Source organism: Trachypithecus francoisi, unplaced genomic scaffold (assembly GCF_009764315.1).
Source record: "Trachypithecus francoisi isolate TF-2019V2 unplaced genomic scaffold, Tfra_2.0 Lachesis_group17, whole genome shotgun sequence".
Lineage (NCBI taxonomy): Eukaryota > Metazoa > Chordata > Mammalia > Primates > Cercopithecidae > Trachypithecus > Trachypithecus francoisi.
Window position 1 is genome coordinate 87,668,706 of NW_022681462.1, and position 16,625 is coordinate 87,685,330.

The 16,625-nt window shown below is 37.8% G+C and overlaps 1 protein-coding gene across 7 annotated transcripts in view; it reads left to right on the forward strand.

Annotated features, from left to right (window-relative positions):
- NCOA1 (nuclear receptor coactivator 1) overlaps nt 1-16,625 on the forward strand; it is a 282,993-nt gene that overhangs the window by 204,633 nt on the left and 61,735 nt on the right. For all 7 annotated transcript variants that reach the window (XM_033176431.1, XM_033176432.1, XM_033176433.1 and 4 more), the window contains 3 exons: nt 6,696-6,843; nt 8,157-9,480; nt 12,596-12,776. In XM_033176431.1, the coding sequence (XP_033032322.1) occupies nt 6,696-6,843; nt 8,157-9,480; nt 12,596-12,776 (1,653 nt within the window). The remainder of the gene's footprint in view (nt 1-6,695; nt 6,844-8,156; nt 9,481-12,595; nt 12,777-16,625) is intronic.

Genomic DNA, 16,625 nt, shown 5'->3' on the forward strand with positions numbered 1-16,625 from the left:
TGCCTATAACTTATGTACACATTTTCACCAAGGCAAAGCAGATCTGGCTTGTCTCATTATCCAAATGGCTAGGCTCCCCATAGATGTGACTAGGCCATAAAACAAATTGATTAAAGTATAATAAGTAACTAGTTTGTCATTAATATATACACTGAAATAATTTAGAGTAAAATGTAAAGAAATGTAAGTATAATCCAATACCTCTTCCCGTTAGTCATTTTTTAATGTTCCCTCATTCTACCTTTTTTAGGAAAAAAAATCTTCTATAGAAATAACTTGTATTTTTCTTAGAATTGAGTTGTCCAAAGTTCACATGACTGAATCTAGTGTTTTGAAGATTCTAAACAACCTGACAAACAGGTTTTGTGGATTGAGCACAGCCTTTTCTGATATTTTCTAGTCAGCAGTATCTAGCCAGATATGAGAAATATGGTCGATGAAACACTGTCATGAGAATCACCTGTTAAAGATATTGACCTGCCGAATTAAAGTGTCAGATGAAGGCCTGCCCAGATATCTGAACAAACCTTAAAGATAGTGCTTAAGTTGGCCAGGCGCAGTGGCTCACGCCTGTAATCCCAACACTTTGGGAGGCCAAGGAGGATCACCTGAGGTCAGGAGTTCAAGACCAACCTGATCAACATGGAGAAACCCCATCTCTACTAAAAATACAAAATTAGCTGCACATGGTGGCCCATTCCTGTAGTCCCAGCTACTTGGAAGACTGAGGCAGGAGAATCGCTTGAACCCGGGAGGCGGAGATTGCGGTGATCTGAGGTCGCACCGTTGCACTCCAGCCTGGGCAACAAGGCGAAACTCCATCTCAAAAAAAAAAAAAAAAAATAGTAAATAATAATAATAATAATGCTTAAGTTTGACAACCATTGATCCATCAAGATTGGAGAGCGGTGTTGTTTGCATTTGCAGTTTTCTTGCTGCCTTTTCACTTAGGACAGTATAAAAAGAGTGAAACAAATGATGTACCATCTTCTTGATTTTGTGTAGAACTTTATAGCGAATGATATTTAGGCAGGAAAAGTTTGTCCTCCATCTGTTGTCTTTTTTTCCTGCCCATTAACTTACTCTTTGGTGGCAGCAACTAGTCTAAAATCCTAATATGCATTAAAATTTCTAGTTTTAGTTTAGTTTTTTAGCTGCTCTTGACAAAGTCAACTCATGAACTGCTGTCAAAGGGAATTTACTATTATATTTTCCAGAATCAAGTTTGAAAACACATTTCAGTCAGAGAATATTTGGGAACTACCTAGCATGAATTAGATTAAAGCCATGGTTTTACATTGAGATTGGAGAGAAATAGGTATCAGGATCACTTGAGGAACTTTTTAAAGTAGGAGAAGATCCATTCAAGTGTGTATAGTTTGGAAAAAGTTCCCAGGTTCTGTTCAATTCAAAACTATTACTTTAAAGAAATATCTAGGTCATGGTGCTTCCCAAGGTCCCTGATAAGATAGATTCATCTGGGTCAGTTGTTAAACTAGATTTCTGGACCCCACCCCAGACTACTGAATCAGAGTCTAGAGTCTAAGATGTTTACTTACAGAGAAGTTTGTAAAATATGAACCTAGGTTCCACAAACTTAATAACTATAACTAGGAAATGATGTTTTATGTGTAATCATCCCACTTTAGGGGATTTATGAGATATATTTAAGGTATTCAAGTTTCTGAGAAGTTCTACAATAAAAATACCTTTTAAATTTTGTTACTGAGACTTTTTTTTTCACAGAATACTTTTTCTTGGAGCACATCTATCAGCAGTTAAATAGTAGTCATGGGAAAAGTCAGGCTATACAACCTAGAAACTAGTCGTATGAAAGTTCTGTTTACATATGTATAATGATGTAATGGATCATCTTTTCTTGTCTGTGAAATATCCATGACATATTGTTATATTAAAAAGTAGGTGGCTAGACACAGTAGCTCATACCTGTAATCCCAGCCCTTGGGAGGCTGAGACAGGAGGATTGCCTGAGTCCAGAAGTTCAAGACCAGCCTGGGCAACATGGTGAAACCTCATCTCTACAAAAAATAAAAATATAAAAATTAGCTAGGCATGGTGGCACACAGCTATGGTCCCAGCTAGTCGGGAGGCTGAGGTGGGAGGTTTACTTGAGCCCAGGAAGTGAAGACCAGTTAGCCTTGATCATGCTACTGCACTCAAGCCTGGGTGACAGAGTGAGACACTGTCTCAAAAAAAAAGAAAAAAGTAGACCAAGAGAGCACAGCATATATAATATCTCACTTTTAGATATCTATTTATCCAATTCTGGAAAATTAACAAAATTTTAACTGATTATCTCTGCATGATGGAATTACAAATGACTTTACTTATTCTTTGTTCATCTCTCTATTAGCTTTATATTAAAATAAAGCTATTTTCATCTTTTAAAAAATATAGTTAAGGCTAGGCATGGTGGCTCACGCCTGTAATCCCAGTGTTTTGAGAGGCTGAGGTGTGAGGATCACTTGAGCACAGGAATTCGAGCTCAGCCTGGCCAACATGGTGAAACCCCATCCTATTAAAAATACGAAAATGAGCCGGGCGTGGTGACGTGAGCCTGTAATCCCAGCTACTTGGGAGTCTGAGGCAGGAGGAATCCCTTGAACCCGGGAGGTGGAGGTTGCAGTGAGGTGAGATCACGCCACTGCACTCCAGCCTAGGTGACAGAGTGAGACCCTGTCCCAAAACAAAGAAAGTATATCATTAGTCAAAGCTGGAAGGGGTTTATGGTATTAAGTTTGGAAGCATTGCTATAAAACATAAAGTACCCATATCAATGATTAATTAGAATGTTCTTTGAGACTTGCGTAATGTGGTTAAGTCCACAGTCCATGTAACAATTAACTGAAAATCTTTTATGTCAAACTTTGTTCTTTTTTTTTTTTTTTTTGAGACAGAGTCTTGCTCTGTCGCCCAGGCTGGAGTGCAGTGGCTGGATCTCAGCTCACTGCAAGCTCTGCCTTCCGGGTTTACACCATTCTCCTGCCTCAGCCTCCTGAGTAGCTGGGACTACAGGCTCCCGCCACCTCGCCCGGCTAGTTTTTTGTATTTTTTAGTAGAGACGGGGTTTCACCGTGTTAGCCAGGATGGTCTGATCTCCTGACCTCGTGATCCGCCCGTCTCGACCTCCCAAAGTGCTGGGATTATAGGCTTGAGCCACCGCACCCGGCCCAAACTTTGTTAAAAATATTTAAAATGTGAGTTTACTGTCCTGTTAGTGATTTTGATATAATAAATAGAATTTACTCATTGGTGATTGAGAATTTTAGAACATCTAGGGGTAATTATTTTTTTTGTACCTAACAACAATTTTTTTTTTTTTTTTTTTTTGAGGCGGAGTCTCGCTCTGTCGCCCAGGCTGGAGTGCAGTGGCCGGATCTCAGCTCACTGCAAGCTCCGCCTCCCGGATTTACGCCATTCTCCTGCCTCAACCTCCCGAGTAGCTGGGACTACAGGCGCCTGCCACCTCGCCTGGCTAGTTTTTGTATTTTTTAGTAGAGACAAGGTTTCACCGTGTTAGCCAGGATGGTCTCGATCTCCTGACCTCGTGATCCGCCCGTCTCGGTCTCCCAAAGTGCTGGGATTACAGGCTTGAGCCACCGTGCCCGGCCAACAATTTTTTAATTCTTTCTCTTTTCCTGCATATGTTTAGGTGACTACCACAAAGAAAAATAAACCTGTACCAACATTGACCCATAGTACCTTGCCACACATTTTTTACCTTTTTTGTTAATATCAGTAAGGCATGCTTGTTTGAGGTTATCTCGCCACCAAATTGGGAGGGATCAAAAACCCAAAAAGCTTTGCTTCTACAGCTGCTGTAACCAGGGAAATTTTAATGTTTCTTTTGCTTTGTAGCTCTGTTGAGGCCTATTGTGGGGCAGGGGGGGAACAGCTGTCATGTTAAAGTTTCTTTGGAAGGATTCTGACGTGTCAATAATAGTCCTTCAATAATATCTGTCCCCACTAAGTGTTCTAAAAAGTTTAGAAATGAACACAGAAATCAGAGATCAAAATACTAGCTATAAAGATGACAAAATTAGGTCAGAAAACTAGGCCAGGACCTATAAACAAAATGAGATTCCAAAACTAAACCTTGAAACCCACTTAAAGGGAAAATTTGATGTGTAGAGCAAATGTTTATTGAACCAACTCTGTGAAGAGCTGTGGCTACCTTACTCATCTCTTAATTCAAAGTATTAGTAAAGCTGTTGCCATAAATGGTGTCTAGGGATTGACTATGTGTGTAACTCAGAACATAAGTACTTTGGAAGCTGCATATTTGTTGGGTTTTTTTCCCTCTGATGTTTATTGAGGAAATATTCGTTCAATACCTGCTATGGGCCGGGCGCGGTGGCTCAAGCCTGTAATCCCAGCACTTTGGGAGGCCGAGACAGGTGGATCACGAGGTCAGGAGATCGAGACCATCCTGGCCTACACGGTGAAACCCCGTCTCTATTAAAAAATACAAAAAACTAGCCGGGCGAGATGGCGGGCACCTGTAGTCCCAGCTACTCGGGAGGTTGAGGCAGGAGAATGGCGTAAACCCGGGAGGCGGAGCTTGCAGTGAGCCGAGATCGCGCCACTGCACTGCAGCCTGGGCGACAGAGCGAGACTCCGTCTCAAAAAAAAAAAAAAAAAAAAAAAAAAAAACCTGCGATGTACTCTATGCTAGGCTTCATGCTAGATATTATCTTACAGTGTTATTGGCTCAGTTTTAGTAATGAGTTGACTGAGATGGGTGAACATTAATTTGCATTAAGTCTTAAACTTGTAAATGATAGTGAGAGGTCAAACCTGAATCTGACTCCTAGGCTCTTACTCTTTTCATTGATTTATGCTGCCTTCCTTTGACCTCTTCATCTGAACAATTAAGCACCAGAATTTTAGTTAACTGGAGAGTCTAACTGAGTTCTAATTAATTGAAGTTTTACTATATTAGATATTGCCTTTTTCTCATTTCCAAGAATGGCTGAATGAATTATAAAATGCCAAATCTTAGTCCATACATTCTCATACAAAACAAGTAATCTAATTTCAAAACATGAAGTATGGTAATTGTCTTGTATTAAATTAATAAGCTTCCCCAAATTCGAAATTTTTCCTAGTTTAGGTACATTATATTTAGTAACTATGCCAGTGATTTAGCTGAAATTTGCCAGGTGCGTAAAGAATGTGGTTGGTTAGATATAAGTCTTATCCTTTCAATTAGATTTATATTCTGGTTTTGGTACTTAGGCAGATATATTATGATATAGATTTATAACAAACTATACCTTTTCCGTTGGTACTGTATACACAGGACAATAAAATAGAACATGTCTTATTTACTTCAAGTAACATGTAACTTCAAAAATTATTTATTAATTGGTAATTTTAAGCCTCTTTCTCACGTCCTTTAAAATGTAATCAAAGCCCCTTCTGAAATGTCTTTGAAAAGTTGGACTAACATTTATCACAGGCTAAATTATAATAGTCATTTGTGATAGTACTCAATCTTTCTTAAAATAGAATTATATGGTATTATCAAAACATCAGTGATATTTTATTACATAATGGTCTGGCATAGCCTTTACATATTTAATAAATACTTACATGGTTAGAATTTTTTCTGCTGTTAGTAAAGCTTTAAGCCAAAAGTCAATTATGCTGCTTATAAGTGACTTGATTGTCTTAACTTAGTTTTTGTTCCTTATACTAATAACCATTGGCTTTATCTTAATTTGCTTACTAAACTTTAACAATTCAAACATTAAAAATAGTCCACAGATTTTACACATATTTATAAATAACTTGTCGAATGGGACCTTAATGATTCACATTCCTGAGTGAAAACTTAAATTTGAATATTAGTTAAGGAACTCTGTAAGCTGATCAAAACTTAGAAAGTAAATTTTATGCTGTGTGAGTCATATCTTAGTAGAGCTGTTATTAAAAAAAAATCAGCCAGCAAAAGAGAAAACAAACTTGTTAAAGGTAATACTGAGAGTGAGAGGAGAGAAAAATATTTTCTGGTATTTTTAATGGAGATATAATAAATTTGAAGAGCTGCCCCCAGTATAGAGAAAGATTAAGGTTGGACCAGACATGGTGGCTCACACCTGTAATCACAGCACTTTGGGAGGCCAAGGTGGATGGATCATTTGAGGTCACGAGTTCAAGACCAGCCTGACCAACATGGTGAAACCCTGCCTGTACTAAAAATACAAAAATTAGCCATGGTGGTGGGCGCCTGTAGTCCCAGCTACTCGGAAGGCTGAGGCAGGAGAATTGCTTGAACCCCAAAGGCGGAGGTTTCAGTGAGCCAAGATCGCGCCACTGCACTCTAGCCTGGGTGACAGAGCAAGACTCTGACTCAAAAGAAAAAAAAAATAAAAAGATTAAAGTTGATGTTTCCCAGATTTGGGGTTTCCTCATAATTTTAACTTATGTGAGGAGGCACCCATTCAACTGTGACTCAATTAAAACCTGTCATCAAGTGGTATATTTCAACTGGAATCATCTTTCCCCCTCAGATATCTGCTTTGTCTGAACTATTCTTTGTTCTGAGTCTAAGCAGTCAACAGTTGGGAGGGCATTTAAAATGAGGTTCTAAGTAGAAATAAAGCCTGGTGACTTAAAGCCAGCATACAAGTATCAGAATTTTAACTAGGTTTCTCTTTTGTTTGAAACAGTGATGACTCGTGGCACTGCCTCCAGCCCCTCCTATAGATTCATATTGAATGATGGGACAATGCTTAGCGCCCATACCAAGTGTAAACTTTGCTACCCTCAAAGTCCAGACATGCAGCCTTTCATCATGGGAATTCATATCATCGACAGGTACTACTTATTTGGAGAGCTTCATATGAAATAAGCCAGTTCACATACCTCTTATTAGAGAAATTTTTTATACTCTTGATGGCTAGAAAGCAGATATTCTAAATTAGGCATAAAACTAGTGTGATGAGTATATATAATCAATATATCCATATTGGGTTTTATAGTTTTATCATGTAATAGTTTTGTTGTTCATAAAGGGAGGTAGGAAAGCAGAAGGTGAAAATATGCTTTTTAGAGGGTAAAACCAAAAAGATGGCTAAAAATTTACAACATTCCATATGTGAATCTTATAAGAGATTTCAGAGTTTGTTAACACTGTTATTTTTATTTTTATTTTTGAAAGTGCTCTATTTTCATTTTGGCATACTTGGTGGCTCCTGAGTTCAAGTTGACAATTTCTCGCAGAAATTACAAATCATTAAACTATCAACTTGATTTTTGAATGCCATTGCCTCTAATTTGTTCCCCTCTTTAAGTATGTTTTACACTGATATATGGTAAATTCTTGAAACTATTCTTTTATCCTATGAATTATTAGAAATCCTACATTTACAATGGTTAAAATGTAGCATTAAAAACAAAGACATTTCCCCTCACTTCATCTTTTTCTCATCTAATGTATTTGCTTATTGGAACATGGTAATGCCAGTCACAAATCTGTTATCATAATTATGAATTTGAGTAAAGAACTCACTGAAAACCTGAATTCAGTATTCTGGTTTTTTCTACTTTTAGTTTAAATTATGCTTGTGAGTGGAATTAGCACAGTTCTTTTTTTCATACTGTGATTTCTCTTTCAAAACATCTGCTATGTCTGCATATCACTCTTTTTAATTTTTACATCAGTGACACAGTATTTTCCTTACCCAGTCTTCCTCTTTGGAGTTGAAATACTTAAAAGCTGTAACAGGAGTCATAAATAAATGCTTTATAAACAGAGGTGTGAGAAGTTTCTTTTTCAACCAAAAAATTATTATAATGTTAATTGTGTATATTAAGTTTAGAAATTGTTTAAAAGAACATATATTGGATTTTTTCCAAAACCAAGAAAAATTTATTTTACATATAACTGAGACCATTATCAAATGTAAGAGTCGATAAGCAATATTTTTTATTAAGTGGTGCTAATATTTTACAGTAGTTTTTTCTTAATTTAAGAAACTTTTTTCTTAATTTAAGATGATACAGAAGCTCTTTACTTGATAGCTTGCAATATTAATGAGATCAATGATCTTGTTTTAGAATATGTATCATGAAAATATTTTAATAGAAACAAATGAAGATGTTTGAATAATAATGTCTTTTTCCCCCAGGGAGCACAGTGGGCTTTCTCCTCAAGATGACACTAATTCTGGAATGTCAATTCCCCGAGTAAACCCCTCGGTCAATCCTAGTATCTCTTCAGCTCATGGTGTGGCTCGTTCATCCACATTGCCACCATCCAACAGCAACATGGTATCCACCAGAATAAACCGCCAGCAGAGCTCAGACCTTCATAGCGGCAGTCATAGTAATTCTAGCAACAGCCAAGGAAGTTTCGGATGCTCACCTGGAAGTCAGATTGTAGCCAATGTTGCCTTAAACCAAGGACAGGCCAGTTCACAGAGCAGTAATCCCTCTTTAAACCTCAATAATTCTCCTATGGAAGGTACAGGAATATCCCTAGCACAGTTCATGTCTCCAAGGAGACAGGTTACTTCTGGATTGACAACAAGGCCCAGGATGCCAAACAATTCCTTTCCTCCTAATATTTCGACATTAAGCTCTCCCATTGGCATGACAAGTAGTGCCTGTAATAATAATACTAACCGATCTTATTCAAACATCCCAGTAACATCTTTACAGGGTATGAATGAAGGACCCAATAACTCCGTTGGCATCTCTGCCAATTCTCCAGTCCTCAGGCAGATGAGCTCACAGAATTCACCTAGCAGATTAAATATACAACCAGCAAAAGCTGAGTCCAAAGATAACAAAGAGATTGCATCCATTTTAAATGAAATGATTCAATCTGACAACAGCTCTAGTGATAGCAAACCTCTGGATTCAGGGCTTCTGCATAACAATGACAGACTTTCGGATGGAGACAGTAAATACTCTCAAACCAGTCACAAACTAGTGCAGCTTTTGACGACAACTGCCGAACAGCAGTTACGGCATGCTGATATAGACACAAGCTGTAAAGATGTCCTGTCTTGCACAGGCACTTCCAACTCTGCCTCTGCTAACTCTTCAGGAGGTTCTTGTCCCTCCTCTCATAGCTCGTTGACAGAGCGGCATAAAATTCTGCACCGGCTCTTACAGGAGGGTAGCCCCTCAGATATCACCACTTTGTCTGTCGAGCCTGATAAAAAGGACAGTGCATCTACTTCTGTGTCAGTGACTGGACAGGTACAAGGAAACTCCAGTATAAAACTAGAGCTAGATGCTTCAAAGAAAAAAGAATCAAAAGACCATCAGCTCCTACGCTATCTTTTAGATAAAGATGAAAAAGATTTAAGATCAACTCCAAACCTGAGCCTGGATGATGTAAAGGTGAAAGTGGAAAAGAAAGAACAGATGGATCCTTGTAATACAAACCCAACCCCAATGACCAAACCCACTCCTGAGGAAATAAAACTGGAGGCCCAGAGCCAGGTGGGTAACTGCTTGCTTCACAGAATGGTCATTCCTAGTAATTTTTTTTTTCATTTATTCTATTCCATCTATAGACCAGATATGAATTCATACTATGTTTTTTCCTATCCATTGGGCATATATTAAGAAGTTAGTATCAATAATTGATCACAGCATGCCCTCAAAAGTTTTCTTTAGAACTTCAGAAGGCTACAGTTTTAATGTAGAATTCTAAAAAAGGAGATTTTTCTTTCTCTGTAAAATCAGAGTTCACATCTTTAGACCTTTTTTAAAATACCTTCCCTGCCCCTTCTTCCCATCCCTACCTATTGAATGTAACTCTCTAGGAATAAAATCTAGGAACCAAACCTAAGTTTGGGAACCTCTGATGTAAATGAAGTGGGAGAGAAATGTAAGGAGGTGGACAAGGTTACCTAGTCTGGCTTGTTTTTTATTTCCTTTGAAGCATTTCCTAAGGCTGTTTTCCTTTTCATCTGATTCTGACCACCCTCAACCATCAGAGAATAGGGACTTGAATATTCCGGGTAACAGAATATTGCCCTTGTAAAACATGACCTGAAACAGACGTAAATAAAGACAAACCTTTCCGTAAGTTGTTATGGATTAGAAACCTTTATGTTTAGGATGGGGTGAAACTGGTGTAAAAGTAAACAGGTATCTTCATTTATTGTATAATTGCTTATGGACTCTGAAGGAATATAGTTTTAAAAAAATATGGCCCTTCCTAGGAGTTTTCCCCTTATTTAGAGACAGAATATAGACATTCATCAGCAGACAATGTATGTACAAAGCAGTTTATCCACAAGACTCCGTTCTAAAACACGAGTCACACTTAGTATGCATAGGTCCTTCGGTTTCTTGATTCAGCTTAGTTTTCTACTCTTATCTCACAAGAGTCACTCTCTTCCCTCAGGAATACTGCATTCTAGGCAGATGGAAGTCTTTGTCATTCCTAGAATAAGCCATTTTTCTTCTAAACATATTCTGCCTTGCTCTTCTTTCTGTGCCCACTGAACTTCTATTCATCCTTCACAAACCAATTCAAATAACATCTGCATAAAGCCTTCCCCAAGTATCCCTAGTTAGACATTTGCTGCCTCTGTCCTCTTGTAGTGCTTCATATGGTCTCTGTTTACTATTTGTAGTAACACTATTTTGACTGGTTCTGTACATGTGTGTTCTTTGAGGATAAGGCTGTCTCATGTTTCTTGGTACAATGAAACTAATTTTTAAGCAGAAAACAGCATTAAATAATAAGTATACTAACTTTAAAAGGAAAAGGTTTATAAGATAATGCCATTGTGTTCAGTTCTGATGCATCTGTTTTGTGCACATGTGCATGTATTTCTGTTGAATTGATTCCTAGGAGTAGAACTACAGGATCATAAGATATGCATATGTCCTTTTTCGTAGATAATGCCAGTTTTCCTAGTGTATCAGTATATTTTCTAGTTGCTCCCAAGTCCTTGTTAATACATGATATTATCCATATTTTAGATTTTCAGCTATTCTGAGGGTGTGTTCTAATTTGCATTTCCCTGATAAATATTCATTGGTCATTTGGATATCTTCTTTTGTAAATTACGTAGTCTAGTCTCTTGATCATTTTTTAATGTGTTTTTATTTTGCTTATTGACTTTTAAGAGTTCTTTATGTATGAGTTCTTTACTGGACATATATTTGCAGATATCTTTTCAATGCTAAGGCTTACCTTTTCATTCTCTTACTGGCACTTTTTGATGAAGTGAAGTTATTCACTTTAATATAGTTCAGTTTGTCAATCTTTTCCTTTATGGTTAATGCTTTTTGCACATGTGTGACAAAAGACATGTTCACAAATGTTTTTAACAGCTTTATTCGTATCAACCAAAAACTGGAAGCAACCCTAAAATCCATCACAATAGAGTGGATAATTATGTTGTGACATATTCATACAGTGGGACACTATTCAGCAATAAAAATGAATGAACTACTGCTAAATGTGACAGTGCCCGAACCTCAGAAATATAATTAAATACTACATTTAGTTCTATTTATATACTCTAGAAACAAAAATTTTAGTTGAACTAGATAATGAAACCCAAAAAGTAATCATAATATAGCAATATTGTGAAATAAAGGACAGTTTTCTTCTCTACATAACCTAAGACAGATGTAGGAACTCCCTATTCTTTTTTTTTTTTAATTTTTTTAATTGTATTTTAATTTTTTTAATTTTTAATTTTTTTGTATTTTAATTTTTTAAATTGTATTAATTTTATTTATTTTATTTATTTATTTATTTTTTGAGACGGAGTCTTGCTCTGTAGCCCAGGCTGGAGTGCAGTAGCACGATCTTGGCTTACTGCACCCTCTGCCTCCCAGGTTCAAGCGATCCTTCTGCCTCAGCCCCACTAATAGCTGGCATTACAGGCACACGCCACCATGCTGGGCTAATTTTTGTATTTTTAGTAGAGACAGGGTCTCGCCATGTTGGCCAAGCTGGTCTCGAACTCCTGACCTCAGGTGATCCACCTGCCTCGGCCTTCCAAAGTGCTGGGATTACAGGTGTGAGCCACTGCACCCGGCCTCCCTATCTATTCTAAAAGATATGTTTCTTATACTGTTAAGTCCTTAAGTGGGAAGTAATCTTTCTGATATCTTTAAAGCTGATACATAATTTATGAAAAAAATTCCCAAACTTTTTTAAATTATAAAAAAGTTGAATCAATATAAGTTTAAAGTAAGTCGTTTTATGAAATTTTGAAAAATATGACAGGAAAAAATCAACAGTAATGCCATCATCATAACACAATACTACTGACACTTTTTTCCAGTCCAATCTTTTTTTATACATAGATTTTTATACCAAGATCTAGTAGCCAAATATTATAGGTATATTATTTATATCCTGCAGTATATGAATACTATATCAGAAGCTTCCAAATATTTTCCCCTATGGAATAGTTAGCTCGTGTAATTTCCAAGTAGCCCCAATCGTTCTAATTATTTCTTCTTTCTTTCTTCTCTCAAAGTCACACTGAATTCATAGAGTTTAAAGAAGGAGCCTTTTTTCTGCGTTGTTTCAGGTGAAAGTATAGAATATATGTCCTCTAACTTTGGTTTCCATTCTTAGTTTACAGCTGACCTTGACCAGTTTGATCAGTTACTGCCCACGCTGGAGAAGGCAGCACAGTTGCCAGGCTTGTGTGAGACAGACAGGATGGATGGTGCGGTCACCAGCGTAACCATCAAATCGGAGATCCTGCCAGCTTCACTTCAGTCCGCCACTGCCAGACCCACTTCCAGGCTAAATAGTATGTTTTGGGGACAACACCTCATTTTAAACGTTTAGTGATAATGTGGATTAGCATTTTATCTCTCACCAGTATTACACAGATCCTTGGCTTAAGAGTGAAATATCTTTTTATTAATGCCACTATAAATAATAAAACAGTTATATTTAGGCATGTGAACTTCATGCATCATGTGTATTTTAAATTATAACCTCTACCCTTTTGTAATTAATGTTAAGGTGAGCAGTTAATGTTAAGGAGAAAAATTTTATTGTCTCACCCAAAACACCCCATAACAAGACTTTCAGAAATACAGTATTGGGTCAGATTGTTTCCAGATATCTTCCTCGAAAACTAATCCTATGAGTTGCAGAAATAAAAGATTTGGCACTAAAATACACTGGGCAAATGCTACATATTCCATACATTTTGTATTGATGTTTCAATGCCTATTAGCAGTTTTGATAAGTCTTGTATTAAAGAAAGTAGTTTAGATTTCTTTTACCCAACATTCCCCAAACATTCCTGATTATGGAATTTCTTTTCTCAAGTAATACATGTTATACCAGAGAATCAGTTTTCCATGAAGTTGCTTAGGAGACAGCTGTGTTAAAATATGTTATTGTTCTAACCCAAGTTAGCATTTTCCTAGTTGAGAGACACTTTGATAGTTTAATACATTAAATTTATGAAAATAAGGCTGTCAGATTTTTTTACCCATCACATTTTGATGTTGAAAAAACCAGTGGTAAGAATTCCATTGTATAACCTTGAAACTAAGGGAAACTAATCAGCTCACTTTCAAAATTAGTCTGGATTTCCGACCTTAGTCCTGTCCCCTTTCTGATGGTATCGGATGTGGGACTTCAGTTATTTCAATCCAACTGGAACTTTTAGCTGTCATGACCCAATTACTGATAGTTTGCCAAGATTTCAGACAGCTGCAAAGAATAATCTTGAATCATCTGTGACATTTTTGGAGGCAGTATTTTAGCTGACCAGAGCTTTAGAGGAAAAGTCAGAAGCCTAGATTCAAATCTCACATTCTCCAGTCATTAACAGTCTTACCTCAAGGAAGTGCATTTTTTGAACCTTAATTCTCTTCATCTGCAATATAAGAATAGATTAAATGATTTTGAAAGTTTCTTCTAATTGAAACAATGAGACTCTAGACTGGAATACCAGTCACAGTTGAGGAAACAGTAAGATGCAAGGCTGAAAAGAGATCAAATGAAAGTCTGCATATTGACTGGTTTGGGGGTCCTTATCTCCTTCCCCATCCAATATGGGGGACTGGAAGAATTTTCTCAGGGGACATTGAATGGGCAGAAAGATGTCTAGATGTGAGTATATAAGTACAAAAGCCATTCTGCTATCTCATCATCCAACAATGAAGGATACCAGGAGAGACAAGCCTAGCACTCAGCCCTCTCAGTCCATGTTTTAGGACACTGACTGAACAGACACAGTCAAGAATCATCAGTACTTGGAGGAAACTCTGCAACTTGAAAGGGAAAAAAAGAAATAAACAGAAAAAGTATGTAATGGAAATACATAATGAATACATAAACCAAAAAAGAAAAAAACTACTAGAAATCTTAGAAAGATAAAAATGTATTACTCCTGAAAATATGGAAAGGGAAAAAAAAGGGACAGAAAACAGAAAAAACTCTTGGAAATTAGGTATCCAACATTTTTTTTTTTTTTAATGAGAGAAATGTAAGATGATACAGCTTAGAAAAGCTTCCAGAAAGAACAGAAAGATGCTCCCAGAAAGACAAATGGGAAGTAGGGCAGAAAAAGTTAAGGAAATTAAAAGGTCCACCTCAGAGGGCCAATAATGATTAAGAATTACACAAACGGCCGGGCGTGATGGCTCAAGCCTGTAATCCCAGCACTTTGGGAGGCCGAGACGGGCGAATCACGAGGTCAGGAGATCGAGGCCATCCTGGCTAACATGGTGAAACCCCGTCTCTACTAAAAATACAAAAAACTAGCCGGGCGAGGTGGCGGCGCCTGTAGTCCCAGCTACTCGGGAGGCTGAGGCAGGAGAATGGTGTAAACCCGAGAGGCGGAGCTTGCAGTGAGCTGAGATCCGGCCACTGCACTCCAGCCTGGGCAACAGAGCCAGACTCTGTCTCAAAAAAAAAAAAAAAAAAAGAATTACACAAACAGGTCAGGCACGGTGGCTCATGCCTGTAATCCTCGCACTTTGGGAGGCTGAGGCAAGTGGATCACCTGAGGTCAGGAGTTCAAGACCAGCCTGACCAACATGGTGAAACCCTATCTCTACTAAAAATATACAGAAATTGGCCGGGTGCATTGGCTCAAGCCTGTAATCCCAGCACTTTGGGAGGCCGAGACGGGCGGATCACAAGGTCAGGAGATCGAGACCATCCTGGCTAACACGGTGAAACCCCGTCTCTACTAAAAAGTACAAAAAACTAGCCGGGCGAGGTGGCGGGCGCCTGTAGTCCCAGCTACTCGGGAGGCTGAGGCAGGAGAATGGCGTGAACCCGGGAGGCGGAGCTTGCAGTGAGCTGAGATCCGGCCACTGCGCTCCATCTTGGGCGACAGAGCGAGACTCCGTCTCAAAAAAAATATATATATATATACAGAAATTAGCTGGGCGTGGTGGCAGGCACCTGTAATCCCAGCTACTCGGGAGGCTGAGGCAGGAGAATCACCTGAACCCAGGAGGCAGAGGTTGTAGTCAGCCGATATCGTGCCATTGCACTCCAGCCTGGGCAACAAGAGCAAAACTCTGTCTCAAAAATAATTAATTAATTAATTTTAAAAATTAAATTTAATTTAAAAAATAAAAGAATTAAACAAACAATTAGGGGGAAACTTATCAAAAAATATAAGAGAATTTTCTGCAACTAACTAAAGGACTTGCTTCCCCGGATTACAATGTTTCAACAAGTACCCAACAGAAATGGAAAAAAAACATACTTGTACCAAAGCTTGTCATCATATCATTCTGGAACATGAGAGATAAAGAAAAGATTCTAAAACCTTTCAGAGAGAAGTTGTTAATTCCATACAGTGAATCAGGAATTTCTCAAAGGTAATGTTGGAACTAGAAGACATTGATGATTTGAGAAAGAGGACTTCTACTTTCAACTGCGACAACAATAATTGACACTGGTCTAGTCCTCCCACTGTAAATAATGGGAAAAAGAGCAAATATATTAAACAATTCTTGTAAGACAATAGATAATAGGCAGTGTGAGACTGTGATCTCTCTGAGAAGGAAGCAAGTCAGGTGAGCTCTACAGTCATCTCAACTTTTTTCTTGGAGACATTTACCAAACCAAGTAAAGGTAGGAGGAACCCAAAATAAGCATGGATATTTTACTAAACTCAGAAAATAGTGATAGGAGTTCAGTGACCTTGGGGCAGCTATAACTTGCTGAACAAAGTACCTGAGAAGAGAAGGATATGTAGAAAAAGAGCAACAGAAATCTGAATCAGGGTTCTTGTAAATCCTTGGCTGAATACTACACTGTGCATGTTTTCAACAATACTCCATTAGGTGGGGCAAAAAACAGTTTGTGAAGGAAGAACAACTATCAGGAAGGAGTGAGCTGAACAACTACCAGAACTCACACAAGATTAGAAGATAATCAAGTCCTGACCAGTCTACCAAGGAGTCGGTAGACCTTCTTGAACATCTGGGACATTTAGTAGAAAATGGCCTCACTTTAAAGTGGATTTACTCTAGACCTGCTTTGACATCTTAAAAACAAAGCTCAAAAGGATCAAGCTGGTGTGCAAGTAAATTAACTGTCTGAAAGAACAGTATTCAATAGTTTTTAAAGAGGATACCAAAATTCAGACATTCAGCAACATTATATTCATAGTCTC